Raw genomic sequence first — 27,947 nt, 5'->3', positions numbered from 1 at the left:
ATACAATTTTCAAAAGTATTTATCTTGCCCTTAGTCCCTTCCCGCCCCCCAAAACTTCAAAAAGCCCAAACTACTTTAAAATTATTGCCTACACAGATAAAAAGGGAAAGGGAGAAGACTGCTATAGATCCAGAACTCTGTGGTTCATTAGCAACCTACGGGTCCAAGGGAAGGACTGGGTACCCAATGAAATACTATAGTAAGGAAGTAAAAACATGAATCTATATTTAAAAAGTATTTACCCCAATACCCACAAAAGAGCCTCTGAAACTAATCAACTACTAGCCACTGCCCACATGAGCAACAAGGGAAGGGGACAAGAGGAGACTGTCAAACACGTGGACCTCCACGTCTCATTAGGTACTTTCATGTCCTATGAGAAGGACGTAGTACGAAATGAATTAGTTATAATACAAAGTAGTTGATTTATTTATATACATTAAGTACATACCCCACTCTCTCCCACCCCACAAAACAAAAACTACTATTCTATCTATGGCCCAAGGAGGCAATAAGGAAAAGGGAAAAGAGATTTGTCATACTCTGAACCTTAGTTTTCATTAAGTATATATGCATTCATGCAAAGGAACACATATAAAAATGAAATATTAAAAAGTAGCATAGGGCTTCCCTGGTGGCGCAGTGGTTAAGAATCTGCCTGCCGATGCCAGGGACACGGGTTCGAGCCCTGGTCCGGGAAGATCCCACATGCCGCAGAGCAGCTAAGCCCGTGCGCCACAACTACTGAGCCTGTGCTCTAGAGCCTGCGAGCCACAACTACTGAGCCCACGTGCCACAACTACTGAGCCTGCGTGCTGCAACTACTGAAGCCCATGCACCTAGAGCCCGTGCTCAGCAACAAGAGAAGCCACCACAATGAGAAGCCCGCACACTGCAACAAAGAGTAGCCCCCGCTCGCCGCAGCTAGAGAAAGCCCGCGTGCAGCAATGAAGACCCAACGCAGCCAAAAATAAATAAATAAAATAAATTAAAAAAAAATAAAAAATAAAAAGTAGCATAACATTTACGTACACTTGAAAGAAGAATATACAACCCTCCCCTCTCCCTGCCCTCAAGAACAGATTAGATCAAAACAACAGAAACTACAACTACTCTGTTAGTATGTCCACACAGGCAATAAGAGGGCAAAATGGGACATTTGTCATAGTTTTGGACCTTCACAGTTCATTAGATATCTACTTATCCATGAGAAGGATGAAGGAAATACAAAATCAAACAACACCCACAAAATAGCAGCAAACTCATTTGTACACATTTTAAAAAGAACATACTCTGCTCTTTTCCCACTATTACCATCTCCTTCCAAAAAGGGAAATCAGATAACTACTCTGTAGCTGTTGTCCATACAGGAAAAATAGGACAGGTAGAAGAGATTTTCACAGGACAATATTTTACTTTTCAACAGGACAAACTATATTAAAATGAAAGAATATAAAAACATATCAAAACACATACATACATTTAAAAAGTATATACCCCCAAAGAGCCACTCAAAGAAATCAACTATTCTATAAGCTATTGCCCATGCAGGCCATAAGGGAAAGGGAGAAGAGGAGGTTTATCATACTTTTGGACTTCCACTTTTCATTTGGTACTTACTTGCCAATGTGAAGAATGAAGCACAAAATCAAAGAAAGTAAAACCCAGCAAAAAAAAAAAAAAAAAAAAAAATATATATATATATATATTGACATAAGCTTTTTAAAGTACAAATGGGGGTGTGAGGGCAGAAGGAGGAAGAAAGCTCTTTAAAAAGAGAGTTAATTCCAATTAAAAAAAATAAAGGCAAAAGGGAGAAGAAGAGCTACATCATACCTATGAAATTCAGGTCTTGTTTTGCAAACTCAGCCCAGGAACTGCTGTTCCTGCTGATGACACATCTCCTGACATGCAGACACCTTCCCTGCAGCCCCATGAAATACATGGGGACTATGTGAATGTTCAGCAGTCTGACTGCAGATTATTCCAGGTGCTTTAGATGGAGCAGACTCTTTTAAAATCCAACTCAGTAACAGGCTATCCGTAATCCAACAAACTCATCACTTAACTTTCATTTCTTTCTTTCCAATATTCAGAAAGGATTCTGTTCTGTACCCAGTAAGACTGATGCGGCTCAATATCCTCTGTATACCCAGAACTCTTCTGACAGCTCTCTGTTCCTACAGTGGCTAAAGTACAGTACAATGAAAACACGAAAGGCAAAGGACATTAGCGTTAAGTAGAACCAGTGATAGTAAGAAAGTTCATGAACACCAAAACAATGGCAAACAACACAATTTCACTTAAAGAGATTTATATAAAACAAGATGGAGGAAGGCATAAACTTATGGTGGCAGCTGACACTACTTCAGTTTAATTATGTCTAATCACTTGGTATTAACAAGTGATTAGATATAAACAAACTGGACTCCTTAGATTTCTACTTTCACAGCCTTTCAGATCTCCAAAGCATACATTTTTTTCTTCTACAATAAGAAGGCACATCATACTAGTAATCTAGTAATCTAGATTACTAGTATGATGTGCCTTTTTATTAATTCAAGTAGACCGTCTCTCTGCAATGAATATAACACTTGTCAAACAGTACTTAATTGTGTCATGGATCTATGTGCTCATGTAAAATAGAATCCTATTCTGCTGTGCTTCAATCTATTTGAGTTCTCAGAAATACAGTGGTAAAATAAAATTCTGGGGGAAAAAAACTTCAAAAGCTCCAATAATACTTATTATACTACATGTTCTACCTATTATTTAACCTTATATTCCTTACTTAGAGTTAGTTTTTGGAAGCCCCATACAGATGGGATAGCATAACATTAAAAAGTATGGAATTCCATGGGAAAATCTTAGGTGAAAAATGGGTAAATATCCTCTTTATATATGTAGATGTTTTCAAGCAAAATATAAAGTACAAGAATTATTACGAAGAAAGCTTTTCTCCTAAGAGTCAAAGAAACACAACAATCTAGGAATAAGTCTGCATAGCTCAAAAAATTCAAGTACAGTATTCCTCCTTTAGAAGGAGTAAGATTGCCATACAGTTTTGGATACTTTCCTCTCTCTCTTTCTTCTTCCCTTCTTTCTTTCTTTCCATGGCCATTCCTTATAATTTGTTAGTTTGGCCATTACAAAAGAAAACTTTGATTTTTCAACTAAAGAAAAGTACTGTTTCTGACAGTAGAAAAAATTCAAAGCCCACCATATTAAACCTAAATCAAGTTACTCCTACCCACATTCTCTTTATTCCTTTAAGGTACTGTGGTGAACTTTAAATAAAAATGTTCAATTTCTCAAAGGCCCTATTTTAAAATATGCTTCTAATATGCAACTCTATCATATAAAATGAAAATCCACCCAACGGGTATGATTCAGAGAAAGTGTCTATGATCTATTATGCCAAAAAGCAACTTAAACAAACTGTATTCTTAGTAATAAAGTCATGATAAGAGACACCAGTATTAAAAAAATGCTTGCCATAAATGTAGAAATACTTATTTATAACATAAGGTGTATCTATGGCAGGGAGTGATAAAGGTGTACAGAGGTTTGGAGAACACTGGAATTCATAAGTAAAATAATTATAATTAACATTAACTCGGTTTGAAATATTTTCCTGAAAGATGAAAAAGGAAGTGTTAAATATTTGGAAAATTTAATCTTTTGGCCTTGTTATTTAGCTTTACAATACAACAAAAAATTAAAAATTCTATAGCACCTGGCTATTCTTCAGAAAAAAAATATAATAGTTATAAACTTCTTCCAGAAAATAAAGGATTATTCAAAACTGCCAGTCAAAGTTGATCTGCACACTTGAGGTCAGTTCTCTATGGTTGCATGCTTCGTCAACTTCATTACCATACGTTTTGAAGCTAACTTTGAACCACATTCAAATAACATCGCTCAACAAGAAGCAACAAGTGGCTAATAAACCAGCAGCCTGCAAAGATGGTGGCTCCCATGGTAGCTCTTTCCTTATTTCACGGTGTCAGCACTTTCCAGATACTGAGAGATAGAACAGAATTCCAAAACAGATATTTTTTCTCCATTTGAATATCTTCAGAGTAGAAAATTACCCATTGTTTTTGTAGATGGTTGGCATGTAGGTGAATATAATTTGGTAATAACTACACACTGCCCAAGGACATTTTAGAAAAGACAGATGAAAAATACAGACGGGCCCTGAGCAAACTAGAACTCCTAAGAGTGCAAACAACTCAGCAGCGATCCTGGTTTCACCTTGGCTTTTGCAAAAGCAGCAGAGCCCAAGTTAACAAGCTGTCTGAATGGGTGACCGAATGAGGTGCAGGTATGCATGCTACAGCCAAAACGTCAGAGTTTCAAGGTTCTTTTCCACCCACTGGATGTTCAGCTGAATGACTTCCAAAGCCTCCTGGACACAACGAAGTCGAAAGGTTGCCTCTGACTGATTTTCAAAGAATGCCTGGACCTGTAAGTTGCACACAGAAGTATTTCAAAAGAAGAAAAGGATGGTATTTTCTCAGGTAACTCTGAATAGCCTTTTCAAATAAGCTTTAAGTTAGTGATGGCCGTGCTGATGTCTTAAGAGAAGTAGAGACGAGAAAGATTATATTTTAATATTTGAGGTATTTACATCGAGTTCCTGATCAAGTATGGTGAAATCTGAAGTAATTTTAAAAATGAATTCCCCTTACTCCCACAAGGATGAATTTTTCAATTCTAAAGTAGGAAAAAAAAAAAAAAAAAAAAGGCCAAGTAACAGTAAATAAGGTAGAGTCTAAAGTTAGGCCTGGTGCCCAATTTTACCCTTGGAATGGAATTCTTCAAAAACAATTTAATCACCACTTAAAAAGAAAGTTGGCATATGTTGATTTTAATTCAAAAAAATCATTTGTATTAGGGAGACAAAGGAATATTGTTGAGAATGGAATCAGAATTTTTCCTCATTGCTGTATGAATCATTAGCATTGATGAAGGCAGACAGAGAGAAGGGACAGGATTTGGCATGAGAAGCCACCATCTGACTTAAACTGAGCAGCCTGAGGGCAAAGGGATACCCAGCCTCCCCAGAAGCGTTTTATACAACCAACCTCAGATAAATGTGCCTTTGTTGAAAACAGGTGAGTTGATCCAGCAACAATACTTTGTATGGTATAGGACCCCAGATGGAACCTGAAGCAACACAAACATAAGGGTGAAAAGCAACAAAATGAGTCAGCTGCTGGTAAGCAAAGTTCCTGAGTGCAAAGGAAACGCTTAATGTAAGCTATACATGCCCAAGGCAGAGAGGAGTCCTGCTCCTGGGAACGGCAGCTCGGTACGTCAGGAGTCATCCCATACACGCCTCTGCCAGTGGGAGGAGAGAGTGGGCAGAGGGAGTTCCAGAGAAATTCTTAGCCCATTTTCTCCTCAAAAATCACATCATACACCCAGAAGGTGTCACTATTGATTTAAAAGAAAAAATGAGCTACATGTGCTACTGAGCTGGGTGTGAGTTCCTAACCAATCCCCTGGTAGCGAGGAGGTATTTTCAGCACATGTAACTGAACAGCTATTCTGAAATAGTCCGTGGCCAGGCCAAGCTGAGTGAGCCGGCGTGGAGCAGGGCTGGGCTTGATTAGCACTTCAGTGGGTCTTCCATGGAGCACCGTTACGTGACTCGTGCCATGGAATTACGGAATTATGTTTACGGATTTCCGGGCGTTCAGTTAAGCTAGAACCGAAGCATTTTTCCTCTCACAGCAACACGTAACTCTTGTGAACCAGTACAACCCTGGGAACTGTATTCAAATGCAGAGACTGCGAACACTAAAAATTAGGGATTCTTCGAGAAACTTACTTCTGTACAAGCTTACTCCAGTTCTCTTTGACAAAATCCCACGCCAGTAAGTGTCCAGGAAAATGCCGGCCCACTGTTCTAATGATAAACGACAGCTTTTGTGTTCGGATGGTATCTCCATTGAGGCTACTTTTCATTAACCTGAAGAGCAAAGCAGATTTAGCTTCCAAAATTATTCAGGATGAAGTGATGACTGAATTTAAATTAATACTGGTCTCCTAATTAAAGCTCTGTGGCAATTCAAGGGATATAAGTTTGGGGTTAGTCTAAGATTCATTAATAGAGTGAAAACTTGTCATTTTTTTTTAAATGAAGGAAAAACTCACCAATGAGATAAGCAGTTTAATGTACTGTCACATAGTAATAAATAGTTCTTGATGTAATAAGGACATTTAGGAAATAAATTCTAGTAGAATTTATTATAATTCTGAAGACTAGTATTTTTTTCTGTTAAAAAACTATTTGATTTGAATAGGGAGGTATCTTATTACTCTTAAAAAACTGGGCTGTCATATGAAAATGAAGACACATTTCAGAACACACTCAATAAATTTACTGATACTTCATGTGTACTAGATAATGTTCTAAATTATTGAATAACAATGCTTGAAATAGGTCATTACTACCTATCCACATTTTACAGTTTAAGAAGCTGAGGTTACATAATTGCCCCAGTTACACAGCTAATAAATATTAAAGCTGGGCATTTGAACGTAAGCATTTACTACGTGATAATATCTGCTTATAGTTAGAAAACACATACCCCTAAAAGAATGCAGCAGTATTTTTAATAGGGGAAAAAACCCAAATGCTCATCGAGATGTGATGGATTAAATAAACTATGATAAAGCCATGTTATGGAATAATACATAGCTATAAAAAAATGAAGTAGGCTTTATGATAGATCTCAAAGACTGATCATTCACTAAAGAGAACGTCACAAAACACTGGGTATAGTATAAACCTATAAATACTCAGACCAGGACTGACACTGTTAACAGAGGAGAGGATAAGAACAGAAGTAAAGGATCAAACAAGAGATACTTTCACGTTTTACACCATTTTCTTAGGTACTGTTTAAATACTTTATCGTGGAAATTTATCAGTGTATTAATAGTCTAAAACAAAATTATTACTAATTTAAAAACAAAACCTTTTCTCTATGTGCTTGGGTCAGAGGCTGGCTACTACTTTAAAGAAAATGACCATTTACAGTGTATCCTTTGGAAAGTGGATCTGGGCAGGTGCTGAAGACATCTCTGGGACACTATTATGATTTATAGGAGCAAAATTATACAAGAGAAGCAACGAGACCCAAGTGCCTCCCTCCACCCCTTCCTGGCACTGAGTTTCTTTCGAGATACTTCCTATTTCTCTAGGCTACTCAGAGCTCCTCTCCCCTGCCACTGACTGTTCTTCCTGTCGGGAGGCCCTACTCACTGCCCTTCTTTCCCCATGTGAGGCTTCCATTTTCAGGTCTTCATCAGCTGAGTCATTAAAAAGGAAAAGTCTGACAAACTCGCATGAAGGTGTAACCTATAAGCTTTTACATGGTACCTTTTTCTGAAGTGTCTGCATTTTCAAAGTGACAGCTGCGACAGAACAATGCCTTGACCAAAAAGAACGAAGCGCTAACTGTGGAATTAAAGACAACATGCCAAGGGGATGAAGACGTTTTTAGGGAGAAAGCAGGGCTGTGGCTCTTGGCACCTCCAGCCTCTCTGGGCAAAGCACTGTCTCCTGTGGGCGCAGGTCCGATCCCTGAGACGGAGCCCTGCACACGCAGGCTCCTCACCATATAGTGAGCAAGTCAGGTCCTGCCTGGGAGCAAAGGGAGGAAAAGCGGGATTTCCCACCTGAGGAGCGTTGTGCTTTTATGCTTTTGGTTTCTATAGATCATATTCCTTTGGTGGTTTCATACCAGTAAAGTTTCCGTGCATCCTCTGAGCTGGCAAGAGCTTCAAGTATTTTATTCTTCTCTGCTTCAGAGCCTATAGAGACATATTTGCTGAAGAGGAATGACCAGCCTTTCTCAGTTTTCGCTCCAACCTTGAACACAGTCGTCATGACATCAGTGGGTAGGCTGTAAGAGAGGTGGTCAAACATGAGAAGAACAAGAAAAAAAAAACCCTGAATACAAAGGCAAGGAATTGACTAGTGGTAGTGTTGTGGGGTACAGAGCAGGTAATAATAAGAGTCTTTACTGGACAATTAATTGTCAAGAAAATGACTAATTCAGTGGCTGCTACTTTCCTAGTGGTGTGACTAAAAGAATATCAGTTCAATTTAATACAATAATTATTCACTGTGTACCCACAAAGAACCAGGCAAGCAACTGGCTGGACACTGTGGAGGGGAAGAAGAATGAGACACGGTCTCTGCCCTCAGGAACTCACAGGCTATCACCAAGTACAGAACAGTAAATGTATACATCATAGTACAGTGTGGTAAGTCCCACGGTCGAAATACAGCAGCAAATGTAGCAGGAGGGGTGAGAAGAGGGGCAGAAGCACAGTTTGCTGCCTTATTAAGATCTCAGAGCTGAAGAGGGCTTCAACGGGTTACCCAAATACCCCACCCGATGCTTGAATCTTTTCCCATAATGCCCAGTAAGGAACCTGGAGAGAACCAATCATCATCAAAAACATTTCTACTAACTGCTAACTCCACCTGCTGTGTTTTATTCCTAAATAAAAAGAGACTTGTTTGACACCTCACACCCATTAGGACAGCTGCTATCAAAAACCCAGAGAATAAGCGTCGGTGAGGATGTGGAGAAACTGGAACCCTTGTGCACTGTTGGTAGGAATGTAAAATAGTGCAGCCCCTATGGAACACATTATGGGGGTTCTTATAAAATTAAAAATGAAACTACCATATGATCCAGCAATAACCACTTCTAGGTATATACAATATATGAAAGAACTGAAGCAGGGTCTCAAAGAGATATTTGTACACCTATGTTCATAGCAGCATTATTCACAAGAGCCAGAAGGTGGAAGCAACCCAAATGTCTATCAATGGATGAATGGATGAACAAAATGTGGTACATACATACAATGGATTATTCAGCCTTAAAAAGAAAGGAAATTCTGACATATGCTATAACATGGGTGAATCTTAAGGACATTATGTTAAGTGAAATAAACCAGTCACAAAAAGACACATACTATATGATTTCACTTATATGAGGTATTCAGAGCAGTAAAACTCCTAAAACAGAAGGTAGAATGGTGGCTGTCAAGGGCCAGAGTTGGGGGAAAATGGGGAACTGCTGTTTGGGTAAAGAGTTTCAGTTTTGCAAGACGAAAGAATTCTGGAGATCTGTTGCACAACAGTGTGAATATACTTACACTACTGAACCGTACACTTAAAAATTGTTAAGATACTAAACTTTATGTTGTATGTACTTTACCACACACACACAAAAAAAACAGTCATGCTTGAGAATCAGGTGCGTAGCGTTCACCTACATCAACACTGTTGTATAACATTTATGACCCAGGACGTAGAGGTCCTGGTTTCAGTATACGATGTAGGGCACAGAAGAGAGAGCGAGGTCATTTGAGTGGACGCACACATCACCTCTGAGTTCCATTGGATGCCACCCAGTCGTTAAACAGCTTCATGGCGGCGGTGCTGCAGTTCTCCAGGCGGTGGGTGCAAGCGAAGTCTAGCAAGGCTGAGCGCAGCTCCCGAACAGATGGGCTGCCCTCATCCGTCCACGTCTGCTGTTGGATTTGGCTTTGAAGCAATTTAAATACCTTGTTCTAGAGAGACAGAATGGATTGTAACAGAGTGATCATAATTAGGACAACCAGAAAAATCAGGACAACTAGGTCTCTTTTTTCCCCAACACTAACCCAAAGAGAAAAAAAAAGGGGGACACAGGCATTACTCACTAAATATCAACTGACATACGAAGTCCACATACAGCTGGGATAGAACCCTTCAATAACTAAGGCCATAAATAAGGTTGCTATTGCCAAGGTGGACTTAATGACATAAGACAGAGAGAATTAATGACTTCTGTGCAGTAGGGAACCTTTCTTCTGTGTATACTCAGCTAGAAGTTATTTTCCTGCCAAAAAGTATCACCTATCACCACTGCTGGAAGGAAGCTGGAACTTCCTGACCTCGTGATTTTAGAATCCATAAATCCATTCAGCAGTGAGAGAAAAATATACTTCTTTACTGATGGGTAGACGCTTAAATGTTTCTGAATCCAGTGTTAAAGGAATATTTAAAATATCATCTAGTTTGATGCTATAACAAATTAATCTAATCAAATTAGCAAGAAAATGAGGCCTGCAGGGAAGAATAGTTGTTTATAGTTATTTTTCTCCTTCCCCAACTTATTTAAAAAAGTTTTAAACCTACAGGAAAGCTACAGGAATAGTAAAATTAATACCCATATGTTAGATTCACTGTTTTTTATTTAACACTCTTACATTTGTGTATAGCAACACATACACACATATTTTTCTGGTTTTAGCTCAACTATATGAAAGTGAGTTATAGATATCATGATATTTCATTTATTAATACTGAAGCATGCAATTCCCCTATGTAACCATAATACCTTATCACACTTAAGAAAATTAACAGTTATTCAATAGAATCATCTACTATTAAGTCCACTGTTATAATTACTTCTGAATGAGATGTCATTCTTAAATATATACTTATGGTATTAAGAAACCAACAGATATCTTATTTCTTTTTCATCTCTTCTCAGAACAAAAGTGTGGAAGCTGTTCATAGTATATGGAACTATTTCCATATTCCAAGCTGTGGTGCAGGGGGGAGGAGTGAGGACACAGGGGATTTAAAAAAATCACCATATAAAATATGCATTTATGAATGTCACTAAAAGGAACAAAAATTCTAATATAAAAATGCTGATAGGTATTTTTTTAGAAAACCTTCATGGCTACAAATAAGGAAGGAGACTCAAAACGAAAACAATTTAGAGGCATCTCGGCCCACAGGGTTCTCGGCACAGGAGGGTCTCCTCCCACTGGTACTCTAACACCATCACCGCCACGTCTCATCTCAAGTAGTCAAGTGCCACAGATGCCCACATACAACGCCTCTTAACCCCCCCCCCAAATTAGTTCAGGCTCCTCACAGAGCATAATATTCTTCTAGAGTGCCTCTGTCAATAGTTAAAATGAATCCTAGTTGGCGAGTTTTAAACTGCTGAGGCCATTTTCTCATCAGACCTTCTCTGAATAAGTCTCTTGTGGATCTGACTATGAGAATGGAAAAAAGAATCTGTACAAGAAGATGGACTCAAAGTTTGTGATAACATGTCAACTCCCTTTTGTTTGTTTGCTTCAAAAGCAATGAAATAGAGAACAGACACCTTGTGGAACGTGTGAATAACAAAGCTTGCCAGTCACTGGGAAGATGTGAAGTGGAAAAATACTTGCCATGCTGACTGATAGTGCAAGGAACATAAAAGCAATGCAGGAGATCCTGCTGGATACACATGACTGCACTGGCACATGTTGTCTTCCACTGTCCTGACTTTCTCAATGGCTTCATGATAGCATTATGATGCAGAAAAGAAATTTAAAAGCTACTCATAACTGTCAAAAAGAAACAAAGGAAGAATGAGAGAGAGAGAGAAAAAAGTTCCATACTTACAATACCATTAAAAAAAATTCAGTGGAGAAAAATGGTAACGATCCTTAAGAGTTTACTAAAACAAAGAAGCCAGTGGGGAAAAACAGAACTTTAAAGTACTGGCAGTATGGGAAACCTGACACTTGAAGATGCTAAAGCTAATTCCTGAGCAGTTACTCCATTGGAATTATGGGGTATAACTTTACTACTTATACCCTGTACCAAAGAGTCAAGAGGAAGTCCCCAAACAGTTGATTTTAAATATATTTCAGGGGAATTCCCTGGCGGTCCAGTGGTTGGGACTTGGCGCTTTCACTGCCACGGCCCTGGTTCAATTCCTGGTCGGGGAACTAATGTCCTTCAAGCTGGATTATTTTTATCATTTGAAAAAAAATATTTCAAATGATAACATAAAAGAGTAAAAGATTTTATTTAAAAAAAGAATAATTCTGTTTTTAGAAAATTTGGATTATAAAATCTTTTTGTAAGTAATTCAAGTTATATTTTTAATATTAATAAATCACAGCAAGTGCTTCAAATTATCTTTCCTTTTTAGAAATAAAATTAAACCTGTTTTTCCATGGTTCTGCATTAATTTTTTGAAATTTAACCTCATTAAACAATAGAATTCAATCCTCTGATTTCATAAAGTGAAGATGGTAGGGAAAGGGAATAAATTGATGAGTTATACAAGCTATGTACATGCAATAATATGCAACAACAATAACACAAAATGGTTTTAAAAATAAAACACAGGGCAAGATGCTGGCACTTATGTTATATATTACATTTTGATATACTGCTTTAATTTTACACTGATGTTCCCAGGGAGTTCTTTCTTGGGTCAACTGAGCTTCTTAAGAGTGAAGTGTCAGCTTTTATTGCAAAAGGTTTATCCCACCAAGCCCTCATATGTAAAAGAATGACAGAGTTATAAGTGATGAAACAGGAATATGACTGAGATCAGATTTTAGCATCAGATGTGCACAATTTGAAACAACTCAAATGTGCTTCCAGACCCTACCCACCACACACCACAGCAGACATCACAAAATGTGATATATGGGTAATATATGTTATGTGGGTCTGTGCAGCCTAAATAACACAGTGACCAATAAATGTACACAATGCTCTGGTGACACTGACTTAAAAAATTAATTAGACATCAGTCTTAATTACAAATACTATTTGAAGATTGGATCTAAGGTCTCAGAAAGGTCTGCCATTCTAATCTCATCTATGGTGTGTCAGATTTCACATTTTGAGCATTTTAATGCTACTAGAATGCCCTAAGATTAGAATAAGAATTTTAAAGAGACAGTTTCTCCCTCTTGAATTAAAGCTAACATGACTTTTAACTAACAATCAAGTGCATGAAGACCTCCAGCAGTAAGGGTCTTACAAACACATACTAAGCCTCCTGCCCTTGCCCTGTAACCACTAATCCCATGGACTGGGGTTATGTATATTCTGCTATGTTCTGAATAAACACATACCTGCCCAGTAAACTGGAAACCATCATTTGGGATGAAGATGCAGAGTTAGCTGAAAATATTCAAAAGATCTAACTCCTTGAACTGAGTTCAGCATCTGTGTTCTCAGCACAGGGACAGCCTCAGTATCAAGTGCTTCCTGACACCAGGCCCTCAATAGACTTAATGGAGAGAGGCAGGCAGAAGAGTGGCTTCTGCCGTCATGAACTTTAACAAGGCTTCAAACTATTTTGATGTAAAATATCAGTTTAAAAAAGGGGAAAAAAAGATAGCAAGGAACGGCTTTGATTTTTCCAATAAAAGGGTATCCTCTGAAAGATGACATTGCTAAAACACAAATGAAAATACAGCCATATAACACAAAGAGCAGGGTCTGGAGTGAAAGTAATCTGGGTTTGAATCTCAGCTTTATCATTTACTAGGTAAGTGACTCTGGGGAAGTTATTTAGTTTCTCGTCTATGTAATGGGGGTAGAAATATCTATCTGGCATTGTGTGAGGATTAAATGAGGTAATCTGCATTAAGCACTAAGCAGGGTGTGCAGAATATAATAAGCACTGAAATGTACTTGTTTCTGGTATGTTTCACTCACTTATTCATTCAACATTTATTGAGTGTCACTATGGGCCAGGTCACATTGCAGGTGCTGGTTTTTATTAAGGCTGGTAGTTGAAAGCCTTATGAAAGAGAAGAATGATAAAAATCTTAGTAATTAGAAGATGCCTCAGAAATCATCTAACTGAAGCATCTCACTTACGGGTAGGGATGGGGGGTGGCTCCTTTGGGGTCAGATCAGAAACTTGTAGGAAAGGTGCTTATCAAACTCCATATGGCCCCCTGTCCTGCACTCCCTCCCCGCACTGAGAATCACGCACATGATGAGAGAAGTCATCACAGGGGTTGTGCGGCATAACAGAAAGAGCAGCAGAAAAGAGGATTAAAAAAAAAAAAAAAGCAATCCAACACCTTCTTTTTAACAGTGAGGACACCAAAATCCTAAAAGACTTAATCTAATTCCTGGCCCATCACCTTCTTCTTTTTCCTGAAAGCTGCCTTTTGCCTGGTCCTTGGAAAACCTTGCTTTAGTTTATAAAGCAAACCTTGTTGTCAGAATGTGATTCAGAGAATTAGATAAGACAAAGAATTCATCACTCCTTCCCAAACTTTTAAAGACACTGTCAACAATTTAATACTGAAAGTGTCTAAAATAACAACTGTTAAGATCAGGCAATTGGTTTTAAAAAAGGTGAAACGGTCTCCAACACCAAGGCTCCTTTAGTGCTTTGCAGAGAAACTTATGTTCACCAGCATCACCATCCGTAAGACAGTTATCAGTGAGGACTCCTAAAACAGAATATTCTCAGTACAAACATAACTGTCATTTTATAATGACCAGAGGAAATTAATGGGGAGCACTACTTTGCAAAAGGGCCTATTTCAAGCATTTATTATATAAAAATAAACCAAGATTTGAATAGAGACGTTTTCTTTTCATGTGGCCCCATTTTGTCAGAAGTCTATATTTTGATATTCAGACAAGATCATGTCATGCTAACCCTTTATCAACTCAAGGTAAGAAATGACATTTTGATTCAAAGTAAAGATTTCACAACTAAGTGAAGAAAATGGAATTCAACTGGTTGCTTTTTCAGTCTATTAATGCTGAACGGAACATGCACAACACCAGGAAAGGCAAGCAACAAAGAGAACTTGGCAAAAAGGCAGATTTACCACCAGTCTTGAGGCCAGATCCATGTGCCCCAGTTCTTCAAGGTTATAGATGAGTTCCGTCTGGAACAGGGCTTCCGTGATGGGTGCAGTAGAGGTCTCATTTCTAAGATAATCAATCAAATCAAAAGCTCTCTGAAGAGGCACCTTGCCTAGGCTAAAGGGTAAAAGAACAAAAAAGTAAATATGCCAAGACAGGCAGATGAACTGTATGTATCCTGAGAGACAAATGGCTAGATGGGGTGGGGGTGGGGGGATCCTGAAGACCTAAATTTTAAGCTTTGGGTGGTATTCTGTAAAGTTAGACTAAATATTATTATCTTTGATTAGTTCGTGTGTGTGACTCAAGGTTAAAGACACATCGCAGGAGGAATAAACAATAGCTCAGTTTTTGTTATATAAGTCACCTGTAAATTGCTACTGATTCAGGAAAAGTATTATAATATTTTAGGTGAGAAAAGATGAAGAGTGCTAATTTTATTTATGTATTAATTACTTTTATTTATCAGGTGAGAGCAGGTGGCAGAAAGAGGATTTGAATCAGGAAGAACTTTTTTATTTGTTATTTGTATGGGAATTTGTCAAACTTGTTAAGGCAAGGTCTGCTGTGAGTTTATGGTGAGCACATTTAAAAAATTAACCACTTTATAGAAATCACAACAATGATGGCTGAGATGATGTAAGGTCACTTCATAAAATATGAACCAGAATAGGACGGTCAAGAGCAGTCAGAAGGAACACATTTGAATATTCCTTGTGTGTCTGACCCATTAACAACCTAAACCAGTAATCTTGCTCTTCAGAGGGTATTCATAAACAGGGTCACGGCCATTCTTGGCTTTGGGACTGTGTGGCTTGCGGGATGGCTGGGGAGGTAAGTGGTGCTCCAGCTCTCAGAGATGTCCCTCAAACTAGTGAGGGAGCACCAAGCTTTATGCTGAAACCACCTGCTGCTCGACAAGAATCCTCTCATGAAATAAAGCAAATGCGGAACTTCTACATCAATTTATTCAGCAAACATGTGTCCTGCTTGTTGGTATCTACAGTCTTGAAATATTATTTAAATCTTATTACACAACTGTTCAATATGTTTGTAGCTGATGTTTCTAGATAGACTATAAAGCCCCTGAAGGCAAGGAATATGTCTTATATCTTCCCAATCCTCCAAAATGAATTATACCTAACAGGCAATACCTGCTAGTTCTTTTGAATTGCTTTTCTATAATGTCCTTTTCCTCGAGAATACTTATTTAAAAACAAAACAAAATAAGACCCAAGACAAGCATACTCTACCCTGCAAGTTCAAAGATGTTGTTGATGAGGTTGGCTCGATCTTTGTCACTCAGGACATAAGGATTTATTTTCAACTGTTTGATCAGTGCTTCCCAGTTGTTGTCTGCATAATGTACAATATAATAGCCAGTCATGTCTGTATTGACCTTGATCCACTTCACTTCTTCTGTGAGATTGATGACAACTAATACAGACCAAAAAATGAGAGAGAGAGAAGGTAATAGGGAAAGAAAAATATTAAACAGATACTTTGTTTTGTTTCAAAGTTAATACGGTATTATTATGTAATATTCCACTAAGAAACTAAATGTCTGCCTCCCAGGGCAGTTATTTTCGTGTTAACAAAGATCACCACTCATTCACTTAACAATTATTTATTTAATGGTAAACAAGGTAGACATGTGCCTTCTCTTATAGATCTTACAATCTAATGTAACCAGGTGAGTAGAATATCATATAAATGTTGTCTATGGAAAAAGAATACATGGCATTCTGTAGAAGCACAGAGTAGTAATGCTTCATCCCCTAGGGAAGGTTAGGAGAAATTTCTTGGAAGAAATGACATCAAAGTTGAGACTTCAGGATACATAGGTGTTGGTAGCCAAGTAAGAGGGACTCTGAGTGTTCAAGGCCCAGAGAGAAAGTGTACACGGAGTCCATACCCTGAACCGGCTCCCAAGGTCACTGTGGCTAGAGGAGAGAGGCCGGGAGACGGGCAGTGTGTGCAGGGTGAGGCACAGGGGAAGACTGTGAGAGAACTATAGAAAATGTGTTCCATCTCAGCCTTTGTCTTTGTTTATGTTAGCAAAGGAAGCACAAACAAAGCCATTTAAAAAGTCACATAATTCAAAGACAGCAAAATAAACATTAGGGAAGGACTAAGGTCTCATTAAGCACAAATAAGAAATTACTGATTAAAATAATAGAAAATTGATAATGCATTTTTTTGGCCCCTACCATTAAATATAAATGCTGAGAGAATTGTTAGAAATTTATATGGAATGATTTCAATTAACGTACAATTAACAAGAAGCTAAAAATATGTGACTATAAAAAATATTACTACAAAAGCTGGACTACAAAATATATATAGGAATTTTAAAAACCTTTAAAATTACCAATCAAGAAATGTCCTTCAAAGTTGGCAGTGAGGACATGAATTTAAAACAATAGTTAAGGGTATGCTTCTAAGTATCTTAAGGTTTAATATTTATTAGACTATAAACCCCATGAGCTTTAGTTTGTGCACTGCTAATCCCTCAGCACTAGAACAATATTCCTAGCAAGTACTCAAAAAATACTCAGTGAATTAACGAATGAACAAAATGATTACGTCATGGTAAGTTGTTTCAAACAAATCTAAATAAAGTTTGTAGATGTTTATGATGTAAGTTTTCTTCCCCATTTTAAAGTAGAGAATACAATTTTTTTAAATTATAAGAGAAAGAGTAGAGATAAGAAAAGTGATCTAAACTCAGATGATAAAAGCATTACGGGGCATATTTTCTGCCAAGATTTTTCCTACAAACATTTTAACTGAATTAATATTTAATACACTGGATCTACATACATTTATTTTATACTGCCTTTTCACCTATCAGATTTCACCTCCTGCCATTTTCTCACTGTCTTCATATGCAGTATTCAAGTATCTTCAGAATATTTTATTTCGAGACCTACCACAGCTTAACCAATCTCCTATTTGGAAATATTTAGGCTGTTTTAAAATATTCACTATCATAATAATTATATATAATGGTTTTTACACATAAAATGCTTTGGAAACACATTTAAACCCTTTAGTACCTGAAGTCGTAGGGTTGATCAACTTCAAAAGCATGAATTATTTAAATTTATCAGATTTTCTTAATGCCTTAGTTACTCTAATTCTACTGAAACTGTAAAAGATTTTTAAGATGGAAAGACTTACTGATCATTTCTTACCATGACATATTAGATAATCAGTCTTTTTCATTAAAAAGAACTCCATACTAATTTGTTTTATTGCTGCTATAACAACAGATGGGAAAGATTAATTACATTAATAGGGTTTATTCCTTTTCTAGAGCAGAATGCCGTTCTAAGGATTATTTGTGATGGCAACAGTAGCTGCTCCAAGCTGGAGATATTTTTAACAAACCTATGACTAATGAAATTAACTTTATCATTAGCTAACGCAAAAATATCAACACTCTCCGGGTCACCAAACACAATTTCCTACAGAGCTTTTATGAAGAAAGGACCTTGGGAAGAAGAACTAAAGAGCTTCAAATCTCCCTTTCCCAACAAAGGAGGCAAGGAATGATAAGTATGGCAATTTTCCCATTGGATAGATACAGGAAAATATTGAAATACAGAGCATCTTCGCTGATAAGCAACTTGCCATGTTGTAAACCTAGCCAAGTCCAGATGGTAGAGAGGAGGAACACAGCTGGGAGTGTGCATGAATTACTGTCATTTCGATGACAGAATATAAAGCAGTGCAGCGACAGCATACAGAGGAAATTTATCATTTAAAGAATCAACATATTAGTCTCTTTCAGGTCTTCTGAGTGATCCAGAATGGAGGACCTTAAAACCACAGGTATCAAAAAATAATAGCTTTGCACACAAGGGAGGTAACTACATCCTGCAGCTCAAATGTGGATGAGGCTATCCTCATATGTTTTTAATTTATTATAATCATTAACAGATTAACAGTTCAATTTTCACAGTCCACTGAGTAGTAAAACAAGAGTGAGCAACTCCAATGTTAAATGGCAGAAGCCCAGATTAAGTAATCTAATAGTGATTTAAAAAAAACGTTTGTCAATGAGTTATGAAAATCAACTACTGTTTTATAAAGAAACGTTAAAGCACAGAAACAAAAAATATGTTTTCACTATAAACCTGCAAAATTTCCTGTGTAGCTTGCTCCAGAGGGCTAGCATGATACATGCAGTTGAGCTGCATGCAACCCCTTCGGCTCAAAAGCATTCCTTTCTCCAGTACTCCTTTCTTCCCCTTTATTTTATTAGGGGGAAAAGGCAAGAGCAGAGAATGGCACATGATAAATATCCAAGTCTAACTACATGCCCTTCCTCCTTCCTCTTTTTTTCAACTGCCTTTCATTTCAATGCCATGTCCTTTCGTTTCAGAGAAATATTTCTGGCACAGTGATATCCTTTTAGAAACATGAATGTTCCAAGTTAGAGTTAATATAAAAATTTCCTATAGTGAAAGAGATTAGGTTTGAATAAAATGTGGAAGAGAGAGAGAGGAAAGAGGAGGGGGGAAAGGAAGGAAGAGAAGGGAGAGGGAGACATTTTAGTGTAATTTCCTCAATAGGTAGTTTAGAAAAATGGTCCCATTCAGCACTTCTTATGCAAAAAAACTATTAACCATCCAAAATCCATGTACATGGGGAAAAGTGACAAAAGTACTGACCACATATAACTTCTATATTTGATTGAACTAATGGACTAACCCAGCAACCCTGACATTAGAACGCACGAAACTATACTATAGATTTAACAAACCACCAAGATAACACATTGTACTAAAGTCATATGGCATAAAATAAGCCTCTGTAGTCACTGTCTGTGCTATATTTCTTTTGAGAAAAGAAAAAATTAAAATTCAATTAAACCAAAATTGGTTCTCACAGGAGCATCAGGAACCAAGAAGACCCAACTGTCCTCAAACACTTTTTGTGAGGACAGACATTTTCAGTGTGGACTTTCAAAACCTGAACTGCCAGGAATTAAAACTGCAGCAGCAAGGTAAATAACACAGTTGAGAAGAGGAATTAGCAGACACTGCTTTCAGCACATATTGGCTCAGTTCCACCTCTAGATTAAACCAATCATATTATAGTGCATTTCATATATTCCCCTTTACTAAGAATACTTTCAAATGAAGAGAAACAGAAGGTATCATTTCATCAAGGTTGGAATGCTCTTTTCCTAGAACTTTTTACAATGAGATTTGAAATTGAGTCACGTTGTTATAGACTAAATTTATTTATTCAATAAATTTTTGTGTGCCTATAGGGTGCTAAGGTTGCAAAAGTGATTTGTGTAACCAAGATCTCCACCCTCAATGGGGGATACATCTAATGTGGGATAAATATAAACAAAACAGTACTTATAGTATATAAAAAGTAGAGAATATCATTAAAACACATAAGTAGGGCATCTAACCTGTCTTGGGGTGAGGGAGGGCTCCTTAGAGCAAGCAATGGATGAGTTGAGATCTGAAGAGTGCATAGGAGTAAAACCAAGGAATCAGGAGGCAGGAGTGTTATTCCAGAAGAGAAAACACCATATGTAAAGGCCCAGAGACAAGAGGCAGTGCGGCATGTTTGAGTTGCTGAAACAATTTTTGTGCAGTGGAAGCAGAGAGTGCCAGGTAAGGACTTAGAGGGAAACGGCAATAACAGGAAAATATGAGCAAGACTTTGGGGTGTGAATCTCAGAAAGAGTTTAAGAAACTGGCATATGAACCGAGCTAAAAAGTAGAGGGCTAATAAAAGCAGACTTCTTACTGTACAATTATTTCTAATACCACCAAAAACTTATATACTATTAGGAGGTTTGCAAGATTTCCTTATTGGTCCCTTTTAAAAACAGGGAGATGGGTAAAGCAATCTACAGATAGAATGCAATCCCTATCAAATTACCAATGACATTTTTTACAGAACTAGAACAAAAAATCTTAAGATTTGTATGGAGACAAAAGACCCCAAATAGCCAAAGCAACCTTGAGGGAAAAAAACGGAGCTGGAGGAATCAGACTCCCTGACTTCAGACTATACTACAAAGCTACAGTAATCAAGACAATATGGTACTGGCATAAAAACAGAAATATAGATCAATGGAACAGGATAGAAAGCTCAGAGATAAACCCACGCACATATGGTCAACTAATCTATGACAAAGGAGGCAAGGATATACAATGGAGAAAAGACAGTCTCTTCAATAAGTGGTGCTGGGAAAACTGGACAGCTATATGTAAAAAAATGAAATTAGAACACTCCCTAACACCATACACAAAAATAAACTCAAAATGGATTAAAGACCTAAATGTAAGACCGGACACTATAAAATTCTTAGAGGAAAACACAGGAAGAACACTCTTTGACATAAATCACAGCAAGATTTTTTTGACCCACCTCTTAGAGTAATGGAAATAAAAACAAAAATAAACAAATGGGACCCAAGGAAACTTAAAAACTTTTGCAAAGCAAAGGAAACTATAAATAAGATGAAAAGACAAGCGGGAGAAAATATTTGCAAACGAATCAACAGACAAAGGATTAATCTCCAAAATATATAAACAGCTCATGCAGCTCAATATTAAAAAAACAACCCAATCAAAAAATGGGCAGAAAGGGGCTTCCCTGGTGGCACAGTGGTTAAGAATCCACCTGCCAATGCAGGGGACACGGGTTCAAGCCCTGGTCCGGGAAGATCCCATATTCTGTGGAGCAACTAGGCCCGTGCGCCACAACTACTGAGCCTGCGCTCTAGAGCCCGTGAGCCACATCTACTGAGCCCAAGTGCCACAACTACTGAAGTCCACAAGCCTAGAGCCCATGCTCTGCAACAAGAGAAGCCACCGCAATGAGAAGCCCGCGCACCGCAACGAAGAGTAGCCCCCGCTCACCGCATCTAGAGGAAGCCCATGAGCAGCAACAAAGACCCAACAGAGCCAAAAATAAATAAAAATAAATTTTAAAAAAAATGGGCAGAAGATCTAAACAGACATTTCTCCAAAGAAGATAGACAGATGGTCAAGAAGCACATGAAAAGCTGCTCAACATCACTAATTATTAGAGAAATGCAAATCAAAAGTACAGTGAGGTATCACCTCACACTGGTTAGAATGGGCATCATCAGAAAATCTACAAACAACGAATGCTGGAGACGGTGTGGAGAAAAGGGAACTCTCTTGCACCGTTGGCGGGAATGTAAACTGATATAGCCACTATGGAGAACAGTATGGAGGTTCCTTAAAAAACTAAAAATAGAACTACCATACGACCCAGCAATCCCACTACTGGGCATATACCTTGAGAAAACTATAATTCAAAAAGAGTCATGTACCACAATGTTCACTGCAGCTCTATTTACAATAGCCAGGACATGGAAGCAACCTAAGTGTCCATAGACAGATGAATGGATAAAGAAGATATGGCATATATATACACAATGGAATATTACTCAGCCATAAAAAGGAACAAAACTGGGTCATTTGTAGAGACGTGGATGGACCTAGAGACTGTCATACAGAGTGAAGTAAGTCAGAAAGAGAAAAACAAATATCGTATATTAACGCATATATGTGGAACCTAGAAAAACGGTACAGATGAACTGGTTTGCAGGGCAGAAATAGAGACACAGATGCAGAGAACAAATGTATGGACACCAAGGGGGGAAAGCCGTGGGGAGGTGGGGTGGTGGGATGAATTGGGAGATTGGGATTGACATGTATACACTAATATGTATAAAATAGATAACTAATAAGAACCTGCTGTATAAAAATAAAATAAAATAAAATAAATAGGGAGATGGGATTATTTGTTCTCTCTTAGGTCAGAGACTATCCTTCCAGGGCCCACTTAAAGTATGAAGTTTTGTTTTTATCAAGAAGGCAGCACTTCCTTGTACCTCCAGCTATGCTGTATTAATCAAAGATATGATGACATCATCAATTGTACTTAGTGTTTTAAATAATGAAATTGTTGTTGTAACACTCCAGTTAGACTGAAATGCAACTGGTATGCTCATATATTTCAACTGGCCTTATAAGTTGTTACCACACAACAGAAGGGCAACTTGGAAATATGTATTAAACCACAAAAGGTAACACGGTCTTCATTTTTGAGATGCATTCCTATGAAATAGTGCATATAATGAGAAAGCATTTAAGAACTCAAATTTTATTGAGGCATTTTTTTTATAGATACAAATGGTAAATCAAGTGTCCAACAGTAAGAAAGATTAAGTCAATTAGTGCATACGTTAAGTTAAAAAAAAAGGTAAGATATAAAAATTACATGTACACAATATCAACCAAGTAAAAAAATATTTTAAAAAAATGACTAGAGGGCTTCCCTGGTGGCGCAGTGGTTGAGAATCTGCCTGCCAATGCAGGGGACACGGGTTCGAGCCCTGGTCTGGGAAGATCCCACATGCCACGGAGCAACTGGGCCCGTGAGCCACAATTGCTGAGCCTGCGCGTCTGGAGCCTGTGCTCCGCAACAAGAGAGGCCGCGATGGTGAGAGGCCCGTGCACCGCGATGAAGAGTGGTCCCCACTTGCCGCAACTAGAGAAAGCCCTTGCACAGAAACGAAGACTCAACACAGTCATAAATAAATAAATAAATAAATAAATAAAAGAACGTGAATTTCTTTAAAAAAAAAAAATGACTAGAAAGAAATAATCATGAGAGTAGTTACAATAGGGTAGTAAGATTTGTTCTCCATCTTCTGGTTTTATGTAATGTGGATATGTTATGCTTAAAAATTATTTTTTTCAATAGTAACATTAATAATGATAACTAACACTTACATAGCACATAACATGTGCCAGGCATTATTCTAGGTGCTTCATATAAATGAGCTCAATTAATCCTCACATAACACTATAACGCAAGTATAATTACTCTCTCCATTCTATAGCTCAGGGAAAGAGGCTCAGAGAGGTCACATAACTCACCTAAAATCATATGACTGAACCAGGCAATGTGGCTCCAAAGTCAGACTCTTACTAAGCCACACTCCCCTCTCAAAGATATAGGATTGAACAACAGATCCAAATTCAAACAAATTTTCCCTTTCCATGAATCTAAAGTATCACTAATGGTTCCTGCAGAACCCAAGAGCCTCATGTTTTCAGGATGTAAATTAAGAGGATACGTGGTGTAGCATTCAGTGGTATTTAACAGATGGTTAGAAACTACACTTCAATTTCTTTTTATAGACTCCTTGTGGGTCAGCATATACAATCTTTACATTTTATTATCCTCCCACAATCATAATTTCTTGCCCTATTTTCTCATTATCAAAAAATGTATACTATGTCTACAGGACATTTTGTAATAATTATTTACTACAAATCTGTCTCATGAATCAACCTTTGTCATGCATAAGAATCATCTAGGGTGCTTATTAAAATGCAGTCGCCTCAGCCCACCCCTAGAGGGTAGACAGCAGAGTATACTTTAAGAAACTGATCTACCACTTCTAACAAAATATTTATCTAGGATACAAAAACACAGCATTTGCTATTTTCTACCACAACTGCTAGCATATTCAGTGCAATTTTTTATACCTTATTTCACGTGACTAAGAAAGACCAGTTTTATGCATGATACATAGACTCAATCTCACCTTAGTCACATTTTGTATAGGTGTCTCATAGAACCAGCTCAGAGAGCTGTGTACATTGGAAAGTGTAATCTCCTTTCTGCTGCTTGGTTAGGTTTTTAGAAAATATGCTGTTTCTAATTTCATTTCAGAAAAGTGTTAAATATAGCCAAACCTGATTTCTTGTCCAGTAATGATACTGATCGATACTTTGAATAATTTCCTTCATCAGTGACATAGGATAGTGGAATATGCCACAGAGAGCTGTAAAAAGAAAATACTGGAAGATTATCACTCTCTCCAATATTTCAGTCAGTTACACATAATTTGTTGGGTGTTTTTTTTTTTTTTTTGGCAGGAAGGTGACATTTTTCAAGCTATTCCCAGAAAGGGATAATCTTGTTAGGTTTCTTAAGAACTTATGATTACAAAACATTTAAAAATAGTTTAACCTGAGGGTGCAAAAGAGATAGCGGGGAGAGAGCGTGGGCACTCACCTTGCATCTGAAGGCTGAATTTCAGGCTTCGTATTTAAAGAAAATCTTTCTTGTTGCACCAGAAGTTCCTTTCCTTTTCTTTGAACAGTCACTAAAGGAAATCCTTTCTGCAGGGTCCAGGTTTTCATCATTTTCCTTACGTCTAGTGTTTTGTTTGAGACCTATAGAAAAAAATAAATAAATTATTTTTGCTTTAACAGTCTAAAAATTTTATAGTACCTTTCCCTCTTTCTCTACCACATTCTATGGAGACTACATTTAATGGTAATACAAAAAAGAAGCACAAATGCTGAGTTGAATTTACATTTTTACTCTAGGTAATTGAGCAACTGCTAAAAGGAAAGTAACCTGGAATACAGCTAAGTGATAACTAAAGAGAGTGAGAGAGGAACTACGTTGAAAAAGCAGCACATATGCTATCAACCAACTGAGTGTTCACTAAAACCCCTAAGAAGATATAAGCACTCCTTCAGGTCACAATACTAACATTTAGAAGGTATGGATAATGATATACAGTCTAGAATCAGAAGCACTGCTACTCACTCCTGTGAATCAGCTAGGTCCAGATTTCTCGGTCCAGATTTCTCTTTATTCCCCAGACCCTCTGCTTTCACAAATGTTAAAGTTCATCTTTTAAAGAGCTCATCCTGGGCTTCCCTGGTGGCACAGTGGTTGAGAATCTGCCTGCCAATGCAGGGGACACGGGTTCAAGCCCTGGTCTGGGAAGATCCCACATGCCGCGGAGCAACTAGGCCCTTGAGCCACAAATACTGAGCCTGCGCGTCTGGAGCCTGTGCTCCGCAACAAGAGAGGCTGCGACAGTGAGAGGCCCGCGCACCGCGATGAAGAGTGGCCCCCACTTGCCACAACTAGAGAAAGCCCTCGCACAGAAACGAAGACCCAACACAGCCATAAGTAAATAAATAAATAAATAAAATTAAAAAAATAAATAAATAAATAAAGAGCTCATCCTGTGGGAGTGCCTGGGAGCAGGAGCCGCAGCAGCAGAGGAGTGAAATATAAACAGGTCGCCTGCCTGGACTTTAGGTCTCTCTAGAGAACAGCAGTGAATGTTTTTCATGGTCACATACCCCTTTTTCCTATAAAATACATGAATTTATCTACAAAATCTAGAATCCACTGTCAGAGGTTCACAGACCCTCCAAAGCTCACTGTCCCTAAGACATCTGGTGTCAATGATTAAGAAGCAACTTTTGAACTATCTCTTTGAAGCAGGTGAGCTAAATTTACGATTCAAATTATTTTTCTAGATGACCTATGGATCTGCAAGCAACTCAAATCATCAAGTAGTTAAAATGTTTTGTAATATCACGCCACTATGGCAGGCCTTACACCTCAGTCGACATACGCCTATTTATTTAGAGCCGAAAAGGATGGAGAAAATCTTCCCAAATGCTTTGTGATATTAACCTTATGTTTTTCATGGCTCTGACCTATTTATTTCTGGACAAGAGGTTGGGAAGAAAACAAGCTTGCCCCAAAGCAAGGCATGTTTGGGTCTCTGAAACAGAACTGAAATGAAGAGTCCGGTGCATAATTTGATGTGGATGCTGAAAAGCCTGAGGATAATGTTAAGGGGCTACGTCTGGATAGGAAAACACTGTGATACAAAAGTTGAAGTCAGTGAGGAAGGCAGAAATATATTCTAAACGTCAGGAGATAATACAATGAGTATAAAGCAAATAATGTGGCTTTCATTTGAAATGCTACTACCTGGTAAGAGGAAAAACAATGATTTAGAAGCAACTCTTAGGTAATAAGGACTGATCCTTCTTCTCAAAAAGAACTCAAGAGAGTAGGGAAGATATATCTTCTGGGAAAAGGGTTAACAATTAGAAGATACCAAATTTCAGAGAAGGCAAGGGAGCAGAGACAGCACATGGAAAAGATCCAGAGCAGGGGTTCTTAACCCAGGATCCATAAAACTTTGAATCTGTGTGTGATATTTTGCATATCTGTGGTTTTTTGGGGGCATATGTCCAGAACTGTCATCAAAATTTCAAATATGTCTGTGATCTCCCAAAACATTAAAAACCATTGATCTAGATCAGGGTAACAAATTCAAACGCTTATAAGGGCTATGCCGTCAGCATATGTGCACCATGCAGGCTGGGTTCACACACTGTTAGGAAGCATAACTTGTAACTGATTACACTGCTTGCTAGAATTCTAGGCACAACAAAATCCAAGCAGCAAAATGATCCAAGGGCAGTACGGAGCCATGGCAGCCAGACTGTGATACCTCATCTAATTTAGAGGAACATGGCCACAAAAGATAGGAGGATTCATAGGGCAGAGTATAGAGCAAAAAACCATGAATGTAAGGTAGAAAGACTGCAAAAACATAAGGAAAGGAAAAGAGATTTTTGAAAAAAAAATCAAATAATGAAAACATAATAATATACACTAATTCAGAAAAGAGAATTTTCTTACAAAGTAGGCATGGAGATTAAGATATAGACTAAAGATGCTTACACAAGGCCTCATGCAATTTTTTCAACAATTAAGACCAGGACTTCCATTTCATGACTTTTAATTCTGTGCTCTTATTCATAAATATTTATATACTAAGCTCCATTCCCCTCTCTCTTAAATAACTATCCTTGGTACCACAGCTTATTTACATACTTGATAAAAACATAAATAGAAGAACTCCTCTCTTCTTAGTTTAAGAGCTAAATAAAATATCCAGGTCACTTACCTCATTAAAACTATCCCACAGATCATCACTGTGAATGGATGCATAGCTATGATTATGTAGGTAAAGAACAATCGCATGTTGAAATACATCTTCACTAAGGTAAGTTTTCAGCATCAACAACAGAGAAGCTCCCTATTCAAAAAAAAAGCAAAAAAGGGAAGAAAATAATAGAATACAATAGATTTATAGAGATAAGAATCTAAGATTCAAAATATAATCACTGTAAGCAAATACTTTCATAACCCAGTGATAATACACTGTTATTTAGTCTCATATAACCAGTTGTGTACTATGTTGAAATTGTCTTAAAAATTATTTTAAGAGGTTTGAAAAAGAATTAATGGAGTAAATTCCTATTTGCACTAATTCTTCTATGAGCCATTTTGTGTGGTC

The 27,947-nt window shown here is 37.7% G+C and overlaps 1 protein-coding gene across 1 annotated transcript in view; it reads right to left on the bottom strand.

The window, feature by feature from the left end:
* Positions 1-1,675: 1,675 nt before the first annotated feature.
* The window catches only part of LOC118892502 (leucyl and cystinyl aminopeptidase), a 102,919-nt gene continuing 76,647 nt past the window's right edge, over positions 1,676-27,947 (bottom strand). The window contains exons 2-11 of the mRNA XM_036847275.1: positions 27,555-27,686; positions 24,833-24,993; positions 24,511-24,599; positions 15,985-16,168; positions 14,695-14,848; positions 9,425-9,609; positions 7,761-7,922; positions 5,840-5,980; positions 5,091-5,172; positions 1,676-4,468 (exon numbers count right to left, since the gene is read on the bottom strand). Coding sequence (XP_036703170.1) covers positions 4,337-4,468; positions 5,091-5,172; positions 5,840-5,980; positions 7,761-7,922; positions 9,425-9,609; positions 14,695-14,848; positions 15,985-16,168; positions 24,511-24,599; positions 24,833-24,993; positions 27,555-27,686 — 1,422 coding nt within the window. The 3' untranslated portion in view covers positions 1,676-4,336. The remainder of the gene's footprint in view (positions 4,469-5,090; positions 5,173-5,839; positions 5,981-7,760; positions 7,923-9,424; positions 9,610-14,694; positions 14,849-15,984; positions 16,169-24,510; positions 24,600-24,832; positions 24,994-27,554; positions 27,687-27,947) is intronic.

The sequence above is a fragment of the Balaenoptera musculus genome, chromosome 3, assembly GCF_009873245.2.
Source record: "Balaenoptera musculus isolate JJ_BM4_2016_0621 chromosome 3, mBalMus1.pri.v3, whole genome shotgun sequence".
In the NCBI taxonomy this organism is placed as follows: Eukaryota; Metazoa; Chordata; class Mammalia; order Artiodactyla; family Balaenopteridae; genus Balaenoptera; species Balaenoptera musculus.
The sequence above is the reverse complement of the archived record's forward strand: the minus strand, read 5'-3'. Positions and strand labels throughout refer to the sequence as shown.